Here is an 18461-nt window from a genome sequence, read left to right as displayed (position 1 = left end):
CTGCTTCCTTACTAACTTGTGTAGCGCTACATATTCTCGCCTGTTGTTGATGTCGCCACAACCGACCGCAGCCACAAGAAGTGTGAACACATACCCTGTAGTAGATTTACTTTTATCAAGATCACCTGCATAATCTGAGTCAACATATCCTCTGATAATAAAGTCTGATCCTCCATAACACAATGCAACATCTGAAGTTCCCTTAACATATCTTAGAATCCTCTTTACAGCATTCCAATGCTCTCTGCCAGGATTCGCCATGTACCGACTTACTACTTCCACTGCATGTGTAATGTCTGGTCGTGTATGAACATTAAACTCCCTACTACTAATGCATACGGTACTCGAGACATTTTCATCCTTTCTTCTTCACTGCTAGGACTCATACTGGAGGATAATTTGAAACTAACAAGAAGTGGGGTAGAAATTGACTTACAATCTTCCATATTAAAGCGTCGCAAGACCTTCTTCAAATAATTTTTCTGAGAAAGCCAAATCTTCTTATTGTTTCTGTCTCGGTGAATTTGCATCCCTAGAATCTTGTTTGCTGGTCCCAAGTCCTTCATTTCAAATTTTCTAGCCAACTGTGTCTTTAGTTCTTCAATATGATCTTTGTTGGGGCCTGCTACCAATATGTCATCTACATACAACAGTAAGATAATAAATCACTTTTACCAAACCTCTTGAAATATGCACAAGGGTCTGCATTAAGTCTGTTGTATCCAAGGCTCATGATGAAGGAATCAAATCTCTTATACCAACACCTCGGCGCCTGCTTTAAACCCTATAAAGATTTGTTCAACCTACAAACCAAGTTCCGCTTTCCTTTTTCTTCAAAACCTTCTGGCTGGAGCATATAAATTTCTTCCTTAAGATCTCCATGAAGAAAAGTTGTTTTCACATCTAGCTGCTTTAGATATAAGTCAAATGTAGCACACATCGCCAAGACTACTCGAACCACAGGGGAAAATATTTCATTGAAGTCAATCCCCTCCTTCTAAGCATATCCTTTCACCACCATTCTTGCACGAAACCGCTCCACTTGATCATCACTATTTCTTTTGATCTTAAAGACCCATTTGTTGCCAATGGCCTTTCTTTCTTGTGGTAGTGGCACAAGCTCCCAAGTCTTGTTCTTATGTAGAGCTTCCATCTCTTCTTGCATTCACGCCATCCAACGAGATGCATCCGAATCGCCATTGCTTCTTGGAGAGTTGATGGCTCCCCTTTCTCAGTTAGAAGACAGTATGCGACATTGCTGCCTATACTATAATCTTTCTGCACGTTCTTGTGACTCTATTTTATAGCCCAGAGATATGAGTTAAGAAAATAGAGTATTCAAGACATTAAGGTGCTCTGTCACTGAAGTAGATTCTGACATTCTTAATGTGTAAAGTTTCCTCTTAAGAAAAATTTTGTTGTGTGGCTTCGTACAGTCTAGTGAGGTGGTCCCAAATCTTTTTTGCCGTTTTCTTTTCTTCTATACTGGACAAGATCCCATCTGCAAGTGCCAAATGAAGGTTTGCAATAGCATTCCCATCCATCTCGTTCCACTTATTATCATCTGTGAGTGTTGTCGGTAGTTCACTGATAGCCGCAAGACAATTATCTTTTCTCAATACAGCCTTTATCTTTAATTTCCACAGTGAGAAATTACTCCCGTTGAACTTTTCAATCTCAAATTTTGTCGTCATTGCTTCTATCATAAACGATGCCTTTTAGCTTGTAAAATGAACCGCAGTAATGAACACAACTCACTAGGTAAGTTTCCAAGAAAGACTGGAGGGTCACAAGCGGACCTTTTAAATACCAATCTCCTTAGACAAAACCTTCCCTAAATTGTAAGTATTCTTACTACTCCACACAAGCTCTTTTGCACCAAAGAAACCTCAAAAAAAACCCTCTTCTGATGTGAAAGATCAGACTGAGCTGCAATCACAGAATTTTAAAGAATTTCTTACCAACCAGGCTCTGATACCAATTGTAGAAAAATATGAACCTGATAGAACAAAATCACAGCTAATAATTTGAGAAAATAAAGATAAAGTAAGACAAAATACACAATAGAACACACAGATTTACGTGAAAAATTTCTAAACAAATTAGGGTAAAAACCACGGGCAATGATAGAAGAATTTTACTATAAGAAAATAATAGGAGTTACAAACTCTCTATTTATAAAAGAGAAAACATTAAAATTCTCTCTTTATAATAGGAGAAAAATAATTGCTTAACTCTCTAATATTTTTCTCTTATTTTTGGGATGATTGAATAACAAGGTGAGGCCTCTATTATATAGGCTTGCAAGGTACCTCAAGATTGTTAACTTAGCAATGTGGGAGAAATACTCCTTAAAAATTAATAACTTAACAATATGGGAGAGACACAAATCCCTAAATATCAACACTGATGGCACCGGAAACAGCATTCGAGAAGGCGAAGAATGGAATGAGAGGTCATCACTTTATGTTGGCCTGGGGGTTGGATTTGCTCTAGGATTCTGGGGAATCTTGGGATCTCTATTGGCAAGTAATTGCTTGAGATGCGCCTATTGCGAGTTCTTGAAAAACATGGTAGACTGCATCTGCTTGAAAATCTTGCTGAAGTTGGGCAGATGAGGTAAAAGGTTGTTCTTTGTTCAGGTTTTTGTGTGTGAAGTTCCTCCCCGTATGGATCATGTGAAAATATGTAACAACTTTCTGACGCCTGAGTTTGAGTCTTATTACTTAGAAACAATGGCTTTTTGGCTACAGAGTTTCAGATATGAGCCCGTTTTGTGATAATATGACTTCAGTTGGTATAAACATTGTTCAGACAGTGATCTCTCAAGCTATAGCTAAATTGTTGAATTAGTAACACGTTTTCTTGAATTATATACAGATTAATTTAGTGTTTATGTAGTATTAGTATTTTGAATAGTCGACTTCTTCTAGAGAACAGTGGAAAGTGAAATATTTTGAATCTTTAATAATCTACAAAACTCTCAATAATTTGTGTTAGTATCATTTCTGCCTAACGGTACAATAATAAGACATATATAAAATAAACTATTAATATTTAGTGCTAAAATTATATTATATAATAATTTTAGAAAAATTGTAATTATTCAATCAATGAGTGTGATATTAGATTTAGTATAAATACTTTGGTTTATTGAGATATTATCCTATGTAATACCGGATACTATTTTATGAAGTCTTGTTTTTTTTTTTTTTAAATATTCATGAAATCTTATTTAGTCGTATTTATTGGTAAAATTAGAAAAAGATTTAAGGAGAAAATTTGATTTGGCAGGATTTTGAGTGACGGGCTGCAAATTGAAAGATATGGTTGGGTTTTTCTTATTGACTAAATTTTAATAAAATAAAAGTATCAGAACAATTAGTAAAGATTAAATGTTTATAGGTAAAGAAATTAAATATATATAGTAAAAGATTTAAATTTAGAGATGAGTTCTAAGAATAAGTACATAAAAGTATTATGTGGTTTCATCATTTTACAATTTTTAGTATGTAGTTTTTTTTAGACAAAAAAAGGTATGTGGTTACAAATCGTGGTAAAAATAGTTATATTATCATTAAAAAGTCACGATTTAAAAGGATTTAGTCACATTTACGTCGATCGTCCATCATTATCATATTGTTCATGTTTGATAACTTGAGTTTGGAGCTTAACAACTCATAATTCCAATATTTGATTGTTAAATTACGATTTAAAAAGTCATTAGTACGATGATATCGATTTAACGGTCAAAAAATGATGGTTTGAGTTATTAAGCTCTAAAGCTATATTATCAAATACGAGAAATATAATAATAATGGCTAAATCCTTACAAATCGAGACTTTTTAATGGTGAAATATCTTTTTTTATCACGCTGTAACCACGTGTTTTTTTTTATCTGAAAAAAAAATTATATTTTGAAAATTGTAAAATGATGAAACGATAAAGTAATTTTATATATTTATCCTAAGTTCTATTACATATTGGACTTAATTTATTTATTAATTTGTTAACTTATTATTAAAGGAAATATTACAGTGGATTTTTTGCTGAAGCAGTGAATGATAAAATAACAACTTGTCCTTGTAAAACAGAAGAGGTAACAAATTTTGACCGATAAATATATGGACTTAGCAAAAGAATACATATTATACATGGAAACTGCAGAATCATAGTCCGAAAAGGTTTTCTAATCTAAATCATCAGAATCTAACAGACTAATAATTTACATGATCCAAACTTATTAGAGTTTTTTCAGGAATAGTATTAAATACAGTTAACCATATCCGAAATGGATATGGTTTAACAAAAAGATCAAAGATTTTGGTAGATTTATCATTCGAACATCTCTATATATAGAGTACTTGTGATAAGGGTTTTCTTTATCACATACAAACAGAAAGAAGGAAGAAGTTTTATACATATACATATTCAAGATCAAGAAAAACAGTAGAGAAGAGGAGATGACGATCTCAACAGCAAACCCAGCACCATTGATTGTTTCTTTTGGGGAGATGTTAATAGATTTTGTCCCAGATGTTGCTGGTGTTTCCTTGGCAGAATCTGGTGCCTTCATCAAGGCACCTGGCGGTGCTCCTGCTAATGTTGCTTGTGCTATCACCAAGCTTGGTGGTAATTCTGCCTTCATTGGCAAGGTAATTAACATCACTTCATAAATTACAATTTATTGATTTTCAATTTATTATTGATATTAATCTTTTTGAATTAGGGTCATAGAACGAATCATATAATTTAATTACTGGTTCTATTGGATAAATTTCATGCTGTCATCATAATTTAATTATTATTATATATGTGACAGGTTGGTGAGGATGAGTTCGGACACATGCTTGTGAACATCTTGAAGAAGAATGGTGTGAATTGCGAAGGAGTATCCTTTGATCAGGAAGCAAGAACGGCATTGGCTTTTGTGACACTGAAAAAGAATGGAGAAAGAGAATTCATGTTCTACAGGAATCCTAGTGCTGATATGCTGCTGAAGGAATCAGAATTGAACATGGGTTTGATTAAGCAGGCAAAGATATTCCATTACGGATCAATAAGTTTGATATCAGAGCCATGCAGATCTGCTCACATGGCAGCAATGAAAGCTGCAAAGGCAGCTGGGATTTTGCTTTCTTATGATCCAAATGTAAGATTGCCACTTTGGCCCTCTCATGAGGCTGCTAGAGATGGAATTAAGAGTATATGGAATGAAGCTGATTTCATAAAGGTAAGTGATGATGAAGTAGCCTTCCTGACACAAGGAGATCCTACAAAAGAAGAAGTTGTTCTTTCACTGTACCATGATCGCCTCAAGTTGCTTATTGTCACTGATGGAGAAAAGGGTTGCAGATACTTCACTAAGGTAATTCTTTTTCTCATTTATATACCACAATAGCCTTTTATATATTTATGAAAAAAAAAAATTAAGTGCTTACGAATGACACTCAAATTGTTGAACAATCTATGTGCAGAGTTTTAAAGGAAAGGTTTCTGGGTATTCAGTGAAAACAGTAGACACAACTGGTGCAGGTGATGCTTTTGTTGGTGCACTTCTGGTTTCTGTTGCCAAAGATGCTTCAATTTTTGAGGTACGGTAATGGCTCTTTTTTCGAAATGTACTTAGGAATTATAGTGATCTTAGTGATACTAATTTTGTGAATTACAAACATGGAAATTGCAGAATGAAGGGAAATTGAAAGAAGCATTGACATTTGCAAATGCATGTGGGGCAATTTGTACAACTCAGAAAGGAGCAATTCCAGCACTTCCATCAACTTCTGATGCGCAAGCGCTCATCAAGTCTTCCAAGGCCTAAATTTGTCCTTAGATTTACATGTTTTTATGGTTATGTTGGAAATAAGTTTGTCCATTCTTTTAGTTTTCTCAAGTAACATTAATCTTAGTGAGAATTAATCTCTTCTAGTTTTGCTTTAGTATTTTCTTAATGCTCCTACATTCTTTGTATATCTTACTTAGGTTTTGTTTGGGCATTACATCGTTATTGTTTCTATTTTAAAAAATTCAAAATAAAATCGATATAATTGATTATTCATAGCACACACATTATAAACATAAATGCTATTAAACAATACAAACACCCTTTTTAGAAGAATAATATATATTACCCTTTAAAAAAAATAAATTCATAAGCTTGTCATCCTAACATATTCCTTTTTACATGATTAATGAAACTTAGGATCTGTTAGTTTTATAGAAAAATAACGTTGGAACAATAAATTATCAGAATTTAATAAAAAATTATTCTTTAAACTATTTAAGATAAAAAAAAAAAAAAAAACTTAAATTTTAAGAAATTCAATATTAAAAAAATTAAAAACAGTCTCCCGTTAGAATTAAAATTCTTAAGTTTTATAAACAAGAATTACAATCCTTTAATATTTTAGTAAACGTTTTAGATTATTTTTGTACAATTTCAATCATTTACTGAAATATCATAGAATTGAATTTACAGTGCCCAGTTTTCTTTCCTGCTTTCTTTTTTTTTTTTTAGATTAGCGAAGTTTGAACCTGAATTTACTTGTAAATTGTCTTTCTTCTTAGCACAAGTCCCAATTTTAATCGTGTTGTACGTATGTCCAATTAATTCTTTTATAGCCAACATATAGTCATAATTAGATATTGGGTTAGAATTGGACATATTTTAAGTCGTAAATTATATCAGGATGAGAAAACAAGTTAGCCAAGTTAATCACACTTGGAACTTTGTTCCCAAATGAAATCCATAAAAGATTATGCTGTAACAAACACGAAACCAATTAAGTTGATGACTTTATGTTCAAACCTGTAACACCTTAAAAAGAATGACACTGATGAACCACAAGTCTGATATATAAACCCCCTTAAAAACCAAAATAAGTAAACACTAGACAACCCCAAGAGTTTTACCGGAGATTCAAATTCTAATTTTTCAACTAAAATAAAGCCTTGAAAATATCCATCAAGATACAAATCCTCAACAAAATTGTAAGCTACTAACTCGTCAGTATGTAACAGGAGCTAGTATATCTAGTTGGGAACCAAGCTTCTCCTCTGCAGACTTCTGGGCCTTGACCCTGAGTTTGTTCAACTGCTTCTTCCTCTCATACATAACCTGAGCCCTTTCCTTTCTCTTCTTCTCCAGCTCCTGTGGGCAATTTTACAACCATTGCGTATTATATGATTCAGGGCTTTCCCAATGAAACTCAAGGGTACTAAATCAAGTAATCACACACAACACAATGAAGATACAGTGGATAGGTAATAACCAGCCATTAATAGATTTTCTTTTTTTCTTTTTCTATTTTTGAAAATGCAAAGGCTCATTACATCTATAATGATGTTTAACAATATTGTAAAAAGGAGTGCAGCCATAATAAAATCAGAACAGCAAGAAATTAACCCCCCTTCGAACATAAAAAAAAAAAAAAAAAAAAAAAAAAAAAAAGCAAAGCAACAGTTTGATAAAAACATCGACCTAATAACCTGAAAGGCACTAGAAATTTAGAAGACTAACACCAGTGGCGAAGCCACAATATAGAGAAGGGGAAATTGCCCCTCTCATTTTTCGGAAAAAGTTTCATTTTAGTACTAATATATTGTAAGCTTTTAAAATTTTCCTTTGCAAAATGACAACTGTCTGCCTCAAATTTCATAAACCTGAGCTTTGAAGCCGTTACTTGAGTCTAACTATCGTTAATTTATGATTAACACCAATCATGAAATACAGTATAGAATAAACTTGACAATTTTCATAATTCAACAGTAAAGAACAAAATAGTTCGAGCAGAGTCGATGATATTACACCAAATCCAAATTCCAACACATAGCAAAGTTGAAATACAACTTAAATTAAGAAAAATATGAGCATATGTATATTGGAAATGTAAGTGAACAATATGTGAAAAAGCACTAACCCTGATGGTGTCATAGTGGTTCCACCCAACCTCAGATGATAGACGACCTAACAGGCAGTACTTGTGTCCACTCTGAAGTCTCAACACCCTGAATATAATTGAAAAGAAAATGATAGTAAATATCATCAGAGGAAAATGGAACAGTACAAATCCGAACACAATTAATTTAAAAAAAAAAAACCTAAAAGAACACTCACTTAAGAGCGTCAGGGATGACCATCCTTTTGATCTTGTCATATGGTGGTGGGATACCCTCATAAACCTTCAATCGGGCAAGTGCCGCTTCCCCACGCTTTGTCTTGTGTGGAATCATTCTGCCCCAAATATACCAAAACCAAAATCATCAGTCTAAGAATTGCAACAAGTTTGAATTCGATTTACTCAATAAATTCAATTCAATTTGAAAGAAATGAAATCTACGAATTCGATTCAAGTCTTGAGAATGAACTATTCCAAACAAGACGAGTAAGTTAAGAGAGAGACCCGCGGACAGTGCGCCAGAAGATCTTGGCAGGGGCACGAAAGTGAATGGGACCGTGAGAAGGTTTAGTGTTCATTCGCTTGCGAAGGAATCTCATGTACTTCATTTTCTGCCTTACAAGTCCTCCTGACATGCATATTTCTTCGCATCGCACCACCACTACTTTTTGCCCATTCAGCAGCTCCTTTGCCACGATTGATGCTAGCCGCCCTAGCATGTGGTGCCTCGCGTCCACCACTACCTTCTTCGCGCATATTCCTGATCCCGACACCATTTTTGCTCTCTCTCTCTCTCTCTCTCTCTCTCTCTCTCCTAAGCTGCTTTGAGGCAATATAAAAGCAGGGTTGCTTGCTAGGGTTTTCAGTTAGGGTTATAAGAGTGAGTGATTACTGAAATAATGTGGGCTTTGTCCAATGACTATGGCCCATTCTATAAATAATATGGGCTCTGAGCTTGATCCAACCTAGTGCAGGCCTCTTAATAGAAGAAGTTCAAGGCTTGAAAAGTGCATATCTGCTGCCTATTACAAGCCTGTCTGAATTAGTGTTTCTTTTTTGACAATGAATTAGTGTTAGTTAAGCATTTAAAAAGGCAGGTTTTAAATTTTTATTTAATACATTAAATTATTTTGTTTTAAAAAAAAAATTATATATTTTACCAAAATAATTTTAAATTATAAAAATATTAAAAAAAATTAAAAAGTAGTCTCGGAAATACTAATTTTAAAATTCTCACTCTCAGTTATCTCTATTAGTGATATAATTAATGTCATGCTCATACTTAAGCAATTGAGCACGATGTTTAATTACTTGAGTTTATTTTAATCATTTTGATAAAATAAATAAACAATTTTAAAAATAAATATAAAAAATGTTGATTTCAGCTCAATTAGCTTGAGTAATAAAAATTAAAATAGTAATTTATGAAAATGACCTTAGGACTATGAACTTCTCCAATTAATTATTATACATTCGACTTGTCAGTTTAGTGAAATATATAGTCGAGTTTGAGTCTATTGAAATTAATTCATATATTGATATGAGATCATTACAAATATAATTTTATGTTTTCCTAAATTCAAAAATATTTAGAGTGGCCATCTCATTAAAGTTTAATATATATATTTATTTATTTTTTATTATTGATCAGTATATTTGATGCCTTGCTTAAGTGGCAAAAGTATTTTTCTGTTGTAAATAAAAGATCGGTTCAAGTCAATTTCTCTATACTGAATGTGTTTTTTCTTTTATAATAAGTGTAAGAGAATGACTACTACTCGTTATTACTTACAAATAAAATAATATGTATATTTAAATTTAGTATTATAAACATTTTATGTTAAAATAAGAATAAAATTCTTTTATCATAATAAATTGATTTACAAATAAAATATTGTATAACTTATAAAATTTATACTAAATAATTTTATAGCTAGTAATAAATAAATTTAATATATTATTAAATAGAACTGAAGATTTACATATATTATAAAAATATATTAATTCAATAAAATAGTATGTTAGTATTGAAACTAACATTACTAATAAGGATAATGTAATAGGACTAATTCTATTTGAATTTTTTTATTAAATATTTCTTTTATTAAAACTTTAATCTAGCACTAATATATGTTAAACCTTGACTTATCACTTTTTCTTTTAATCTTTTTTTCTATTTTTTAATATTTTTATTTGATTTATATTCTTATAAAATTAGTTGTTATTATTATTATTATAAAATTCGTATATTTTCTACCATAACATAAAATTATAATAGAATATGTCAATTATCCATAATATTTATTTTAGATAATAATATTGTAGAAGTATTAATATATTTTGAATTTTATTATAAGTTATTTCCTATTCTTTTATTTTTTTTATTTAATATTTAAAAAAATTGATTTTTCATAAAGGATGTTAATTTGCAAGTTGGTAACTTATTTTAAAATTTTTATGTCAGTTATAAATATACGTGCAATTAATTAGTTAATTGATTCAAATCTTAGTACTAATAATTTTTAATAGTTATTTGAATTATCCTAATAAATAAAATATTAAATTATTTATTTATTATAATTAAATTCATCTTCTTTCTCATTTTGATAAATAAATTTTTATAAATTAATAAAAATATTTATAATTAAAAGTAGCTACTCAAGCTAAGAGATTTATTCAAATAGACTTAAAAAGAGTCTTCGACTTTTCAATTGTAAGTAAAGAAATCCAAGTTCAAATACAACTTTAATTAATATCAGAGCTAAAAACACTGTAAGAACTTATTTAATGGTTATCTATAATATATTATTGGAGGATAATAATTATAAAATTCATATGACACTGACTCAGTATTTACCAAAGTAGGTACTAATTATACTACAGCCTAAAAGTTAAACAAACTATAATTTGTTTCATCTTTTATCGAATTATTTTTAATTTTTTTATTGACAATAAGGACTAAAGAAAATAGACATGAAATCATCAATATTTTTCTTAAAAAAGAAATTATTAGTCCTATGAAAATTATTAGTCATAAAAAATTTATTTATATACATGTAATTATTTTCATTTAGTAAATTAATATTAATTATATGATTCGTTACCACTTAAAAAATAAAAAGTATATATATTTTTATAATTTTTTTTATGATTTATAAGATTTAAACTGATTATTTATATAGCTATCATTAAATAAATGTAATATACTGTTAAAGAAAAATTAAGACTCACATATATTGTAAAAGTATTTTAATATAATTAAATAATAATAATATAATAATAATAATAATACTTTATTTTAGTAAAGTAGAATATGGCAAACACTTTTTATGATATCTAAAATATAAAATTAAATTAAAATTTCTTAGTTCTATGAAATTATAAAATTAGATTTCTTAGTTCTAATATTATATTTAGATATAGATATCTAAATTATATTTAAGTTGTTATCACTGTTTATGATAAGTATAATTAAATGAAAACTTATCAATTTACTTTTTAAGAATATTTAAAATGTAAATAAATTATCTAAATTATTAAAAAAATTTATAATATGTTTAAACTATATTGATTACTTCAAAATTGATGTTAAAGCTCAATGATGAGTTAGTAATTTATTATTTTAGATAACATGCATTGCTTATGGCACTACTAAATAAATAAATCTTAATTGTGATTTTTTTCTTCAAATGTTTTATTTCGTTATTTATTATTATAAAATTAAATAAAAAATGAATAACTTTTTATAAACGTTCGTGCACGTGAATATTAATAATTGCGTTCATTAATGCATTCTTTTATTAGTCTAATTCCAGTAGATATTATATTTTATTTCAATTCATGATCCAATTAAAGATAATACATATCATAATTTTCATATATAATTGAAATTCTACTCCAGAAAATATATATTCTTATTTTTAAGGAAATATTTTATTAGTAAATTCTATTAAATTTATATAAAATTTAAACTAAAAGATTGAAAATTATATAAATATTTTTAAACAATAAATATTCAGTAAATAATAAATTATTTTTAAAACTAATTAGAATTTTGATACAGAAATTGAAGATTAGTTAAAAAAGTTCACAATAAATAATTTTTAATAATAATTGCCAATAGATTTTATTAGTAATAATTTTAAAAATGTCTTTAAAATTTATTATTATTATTATTGTTGTCATAGTTATTAACCATTATTTTTTAAAATATATATTTATTATAATTAATTGTTTAATCTCATTTTAACTAAAAGAAAAGTATTTATATTTATCTATGACTTTAATAAAATGAATCGAAAGAGTTTACAATATAATTAAATAATATGATATCTAATTATATATATATATAATAAATATCTCATTTACATTTTTGCATATAACGTAAGTGAAATCAACAAATAAAAAATATATTTTTATCTCATTTACAAGTTTTTCTAGCCAAATATAATTTTAGTTTGTTATATTATAGGATTGATAATTAAATTATAATATGTTAATAATTTCATATTAACTCTTTAGTGATTAATAATAAAATAATTTATTTAAATCTAATATTATATTAATATTTTCTTATCTATTAAGTTAATATTATTTTTTTATTTTAAGGTACAGGTCTTTCTAAATTAAAATTAGGTATAAAATAATTTATAGTATTTGTTTATATTTTATAATTATTCTTGATAATTAGATTTCATATTTATAGAAAAAATTACGGTTGAAATTAATTATATAATTTTATTTAAATAGCTAGATTTCTATTTTACTCTACAAAATACTCCTAATTTACTAAAAGGTGTAGATATTCTTAATTCTTTATTTTGAATTGTTTGCCTCTCACATTTCTCTTTCCAACGCCACATCTTTTTGTAACAATTTTTTTTTTTTTTTTTTTTTTTAAAGAAATTTAAATTTGTTCATATATAAGGTTTTCTAGTAAATTTGCATGGTACAAATTTGTTCTCTTTTTGAATTTTATTTTATAACCAACATTGAAAAATTCTAGATGAGTTAGAATTCTAAATTGGATAAATAACTAATGGATTATTAAATATTATTTATCAATTTTAATTAATTTAAATAATTAAATAATTAGTAAGGCTATGTCTCTATTCTTTATATTTTTGTATATATTATGATATAATTAAGATGATATATTTTTTAATTGTTGAAAATATCTAAATTAAAACAAATGTATCGCATGCAACATTATTTAAATTTTGAAGAATTCGGTTGCAGGCTATAAATGCAAATCTTTCCGATTATGTAGGAATTCAAAATAGCAGTGTTACTGGCACGTTTATTTCTCACCCACCACATTTAATTATATTGGTCCCACCATCCAACGTTCAACCCTAACATCCAATTTCTAGCTCTACCGGAAACTGTCAATATCGAACCTCTTCCACAAAATACATATATATACACATACAAATTTTATTAGATTAAAGAGTTATAACATTAATCCATTTTAAATTGTTACTCATTTCTTTATAGTTCTTCATGACACTAGCCAGATTATCTCTCTACATATATAATATATCTTCTTTTTTTTTAAATTATAAATTGTGCTAAAAATAAAATATTAAAATAAGTAAGGAAATGTATTAATTATTTATTATTTTTATTAGATATTGAAAATAATAATTTCTGGTGAAATTAAGATTTTATCTTATTTGTATAAAAAAATTTAAGATTAATTTAATTTTAGGATGAAATTATAATTTTAAATTATTAATTAATTTATTTTGAGTATATTGAATTTAGAAGGAGAAAGAGATATTAGTTAATTTTATATAAATTTGAAAAGATTTTAATATAATTAAAAAGTATAAGAATCAATTTGTAAATCAGATTACATCTCATGGAGTGAATAGGAATTAACCGTTAAAAGAATAAATAAAAAATAACGTAAAACAGAAGGACCAAAAACGCAAAAAACCAAAATTCCAGTTTGGTTGGTGATAGAGTCATCTCACCCCCTACCAACCCCCATAGCCAGTTTTAAAGAAAAAGCTTAATTGACTCTTACTGCCACCAACCCACTTCACCTCTTTCTCTCTTTCTTATTGTTGTTGTTGTTGTTGTTGTTGTGTTCAAATCCACTCAACCGGTTTCTTGTGTGCAGAGCCCACAGTTTAGTTTCCATTCCGAAAGCTGAAAAAGCTCTTCCTTTTCTTATTTTCTTTCACAAACCAAAACAAGAAATGGGTGGTCAAGGAAAGGTTTATACTTTGGCTGATGTCTCTGAACACAACAGTCCTAAAGACTGCTGGCTTGTTATTGAGGGAAAGGTATGGATTCTTATATTACTAATAGATATTCAGTCTTACGATCCGTTTTGGTCATGCCCCATTTTCTTTGCTGATGGATGCATTTCTGCTAGCTGGATCTGTGAATAATTTTGGATGCAAGATTTAGTTCTTAGGACAACAAGATGACACTTTTAATTGAGTTAATGCTATTTGGTTAACTAAGTTTGATTTTCTGGTTTTCTCAGATTGGCTTTTGATTTCTTGTTTATATTGTTTTCTAATTGGTTTGGTCTTGTGTTAGTTTATAGATCTCTTTATAAGCCTTTAAAATGCACATCTACCTTGCATGTAGAAATTTAGGACTCTGATTGTTCGCGAATGATATAGTTTTTAATAGACACCACTCCCTTATTTGCATTATCATACACACTACAACGTCTCTGAATTGGATTTTATAAGTATACATAAGACGCCCTTGATTTTTGGAGATAGAGATTGCATGAGGAATGACTCTCAGAATCTTCATTTTAATGGCCAGAGCAGCATCAGTAGATTACTTTCTTTTGATCATGATGACACGCTGCATATCTTAACAAATGCAGACCTATCAATCAATTGCTAAATTGGTTCTATAACATGTTCTTTTTTTTCTTTTTTGGTGGATTAAAACACGTATTGATTTGACTCTGACAGTAGAGATCTGAAATGCTTAACACTATGGTAATATGGTCAACATAGATAATATGACTTTTATGTGGTTGAATTGACTTGTGATTAGCAGATGGTTCTCTTTTTGTTGGTTTTTTTTCTGCATATGAATGATTCTTGTTGAAAAGTTAGTTATTATCTCTAGATCACATCTATTAGGCACTTACTTTATTCCAGATTCATGAAGCTGGGTTTTGGGACCGCTATTAGTATAATATAAATTCCAGGAAAGAAAACAATTGAGATACTACCCTTCGTTTCAGTAACTTTAGGTTGCTGGAAAACTAAAGTTGCCAACATCAAGTGCCTTCTATGAGATTTACAACTTGTTTTTAAGGAGTGACTTCTCCTCTGTACTTGGTTATCTCTGAGGATATGTTTGTAACTTGTGCAATATTTTCCTTGAAGATGCTGCTAGATAGGGTCTTTTGATTCTTTTGTTCTTTTAATACATCGAACAGTAATCTTTGAAAAGTTAGTAAAAGTTGATTAGCAAGGATGAATCTTAGGTATGGTTGGTCTGTGGAGCTTGCTTACTTTCCTATAATTCAAAGATTTTTCCCACTAATTTTAATCTTTAATGTGGCAAACTCATGTCCAAGTGTCTTGGCAACATGGGTACTTCAGGATAAAATGAAGAGTTAAATGAGACTGTATTTTCACTATGCTAGTTGGTTTGTGCTTATGATTGAGGAAATGCTTTTTGGGCTATGTATGTATAGAGCCATGACCTGTAGGGTTCTCTGTTTTTCACTAAGCAAATTCAATATGATATCCACCATGCTGTGTCTTGCATTTTAGTGCCCTTGAATTCTAATAAATAATTTCGGGGACCAGGTATATGATGTGACAAAATTCTTGGAAGACCATCCTGGTGGTGATGAGGTTTTATTGTCCGCCACAGGTATGAAGATATATGCTTGTACATGCCAATTTTTTATAGAATCATAGATAGATGTTTGCAAATATCATTGATGCTTGTATGGTTTACAGGGAAGGATGCAACCGATGATTTTGAGGATGTTGGACACAGTAGCAGTGCAAGAGCAATGATGGATGAATTCTATGTCGGCGAGATTGATACATCAACTATTCCTACGAAGAAGGCATATACTCCTCCTAAGCAGCCTCACTACAACCAAGACAAGACACCTGAGTTCATTATCAAGCTCCTCCAATTCGTAGTTCCACTGCTAATCTTAGGTTTGGCTGTTGGTATCCGCTTCTACACCAAATCAGCTGAAGCATAAGCGCTGAAACAAGAACAGGGAATCGAACTGATGATAAAAATAAGTTCGAATTAGTTATCTTTATATCCTTGGGGATCTTAGGACATTTGAGTTTGTGATGAACATGTGTTTCTTCTTCCTGCCAGTCCCTTTTCCTTGTAAGATTTCACGATGTCAACTTTTTTCCCCTCTTAAATGCCATTGTTAAAAACTGCATTGCACCTTGTCACACTATATCATTGATGATTTTGAAAAAAGAAAGGGCCTTTTCTTTTCAAAAAAAAATTAATCCTATTTTATGGTAATATCTCCAGCTCTTGCGCTGTCATCAGCTCTAGTTTCGGGTATTTCTTATCACAGAATGATTGATTACATAGCATGTATTTGTGTTTTTATTTGATGAACTGTAATGGGAAAATAGATAAAAAGAAGTTTTTTTTTCTTTCCTTTTTCATCGGCCTAAATTTAATGGCATATTGGCAGTTGGTTATGATGGAATTCAGGAGAATCACACTTTAAAAGCTTGGAGAACCACACCTTAAAATGCTGTTATGAACCTTAGGAGAATCACATTTTTAAAAGTCAGGCATTGAGGTGGAATTTAATATTTTCAAAATCCATACCTTGAAAAATATGAAATCTCAATTATCAACCGCCATGCTCTGGTTTGGTATTCATACATTTAATGCTGTACCATTTAATGCCGGTTAAAGTCTCCAATTTGAAACTTTTTTTCCCGGTTAAAGCCTCGAATTTGAGACTTTTTTTTTTTTTTTTAAATGTAATTTTTTAATTAAAATTCTATATTTTCAATTCAAGTTTCATACCTTGCCAACTAAGATCATAACATTGGTCTATCAAGCATGCCCTATCAATATGTTTATTCACCGCCTATATTCTTTTGAAATATAATTTTTATGATTAATATATATATATATATATATATATACTTATATAGTTCTAACTCTTAATTTTTTTAAATTCTAAATTTCTCAACTTTATAAACATTAAAATACTAACTAAAAGGTGTCAGACATTAATCAGTAAAGTTTGACTAAAAATATATATAAATTCGGCTTAATATTCGCAGATACCTTTCGAATTGCAAAATTCTAAATATTCAGGCTTCTCATGCTGTCATTCTTGCCATATGCATAATAAACAGAAGGTACAAGAGTATACAGAAGCCCAAATGTGCTCAACCCTGATACCTGCATATGTGACTTCCCCCCAAGTCCTATATATCACAATACGTACAATTTTTGGAATTTTTCTTGCCTCCAAATTGTACTCTGTTTCATTTGTGTACTTTCTGTTCAAGAGACAATTAGGGTTTTTTTTAATACATATCAGTTCTCTTGCAATTACTAAATTCATTTCAAAACCTTATCAAGGATTATTCTCATCAAAACTAGAAAATTTTCCAGGAAAAAGATTACCTCCCACCTTGTAGTCTAACCTCATTATTTAAACTGACAAGTTGAAAATGGTTTTTCTTTTTTCCCCAAACTGCTAGTAGGCTGGAGTATCTATCAGAAAAACCAGTACGAAGTTATGCAGCCCTGTGTCATATGGATCTATGCCATTTCGTTTCTCTTTTGTTGATTTTATTAAACCGGAAAAATATTTAGAACCTTCTGATGTTAATCCACCAAAAAACAGAAAAAAGGGTTATGAGAAATCACCCTTATCCCTTTAAGTTATGAGGAAAACCAGTGCAAAGTTATGCAGCACTTAGTTTTTTCACTTGTTCCTTGTACTTGTCATTATTAATTCCTCGCACTACAGCTAGCTGGAGGCTGGTTTAAAATTCAATATCGAATCTAATTTGGGGTTGAATCTAATTTCTTTATTCTTTGCATATCAACGGTAATCATGATTTCGTTTTATCATAAAAAGATTCTACTAGGGAGATTTTTAGAAGAATATGGAGTCAGAAGTTGAAATCCTGACCTCTTAAATTACAAGCTAAACACTTTACTATTAGCTAATAATAATATTCTTGATTTTCTTTTTGTTTTTGTTTTGGTGTACAGGTCTTTTGAGGACATTTTACTTGGGAAGGTCAAAAAAATGTTATCAGAAAATGGAAGTGTGGGGGAGAATGATATTATGAATACACCAAGAAATTCTAGTCAAAAGGGAAAATCTTAGAATTTTCTGTGCATTAACATATGAAGATTAGAACAAGACTACAGCCGTAAACCGGCATCAACTATAGATAATATTACAGTTGAAACTAGTAATTATCGCTTCCATATGTAACAATGAAAAAGACAGGATCTGACGTCTTGAATGGTTTCTGATATCTATCAGGTAATCCGAATAAATAACTGAAGAAAAAAAACCAATAATCTCCATTTCTCCAAAG

At 29.6% G+C, this 18461-nt stretch overlaps 3 protein-coding genes across 3 annotated transcripts; 2 read left to right on the top strand and 1 right to left on the bottom strand.

Annotated features, from left to right (window-relative positions):
* The first annotated feature begins 4383 nt into the window (after positions 1–4383).
* On the top strand, positions 4384–6055 carry LOC8264954 (probable fructokinase-5). The gene is made up of 4 exons (XM_002521048.3): positions 4384–4656; positions 4824–5369; positions 5479–5595; positions 5688–6055. The coding sequence occupies exons 1-4, from the start codon at positions 4465–4467 to the stop codon at positions 5820–5822; spliced, it is 990 nt and encodes a 329-aa protein (XP_002521094.1). The 5' UTR covers positions 4384–4464; the 3' UTR covers positions 5823–6055.
* A 708-nt stretch (positions 6056–6763) lies between these two features.
* Positions 6764–8758, bottom strand: LOC8264955 (60S ribosomal protein L13a-4). The gene is made up of 4 exons (XM_002521049.4): positions 8404–8758; positions 8118–8234; positions 7921–8008; positions 6764–7151 (listed from the first exon to the last, which is right to left on the bottom strand). The coding sequence occupies exons 1-4, from the start codon at positions 8673–8675 to the stop codon at positions 7008–7010; spliced, it is 621 nt and encodes a 206-aa protein (XP_002521095.2). The 5' UTR covers positions 8676–8758; the 3' UTR covers positions 6764–7007.
* Positions 8759–13871: 5113 nt separating this feature from the next.
* Positions 13872–16306, top strand: LOC8264956 (cytochrome b5). Its single transcript, XM_002521050.4, has 3 exons — positions 13872–14192; positions 15699–15765; positions 15855–16306. The coding sequence occupies exons 1-3, from the start codon at positions 14106–14108 to the stop codon at positions 16109–16111; spliced, it is 411 nt and encodes a 136-aa protein (XP_002521096.1). The 5' UTR covers positions 13872–14105; the 3' UTR covers positions 16112–16306.
* The last annotated feature ends 2155 nt before the right edge of the window (positions 16307–18461 follow it).

Source organism: Ricinus communis, chromosome 7 (assembly GCF_019578655.1).
Source record: "Ricinus communis isolate WT05 ecotype wild-type chromosome 7, ASM1957865v1, whole genome shotgun sequence".
NCBI lineage: Eukaryota > Viridiplantae > Streptophyta > Magnoliopsida > Malpighiales > Euphorbiaceae > Ricinus > Ricinus communis.
The sequence above is the reverse complement of the archived record's forward strand: the minus strand, read 5'-3'. Positions and strand labels throughout refer to the sequence as shown.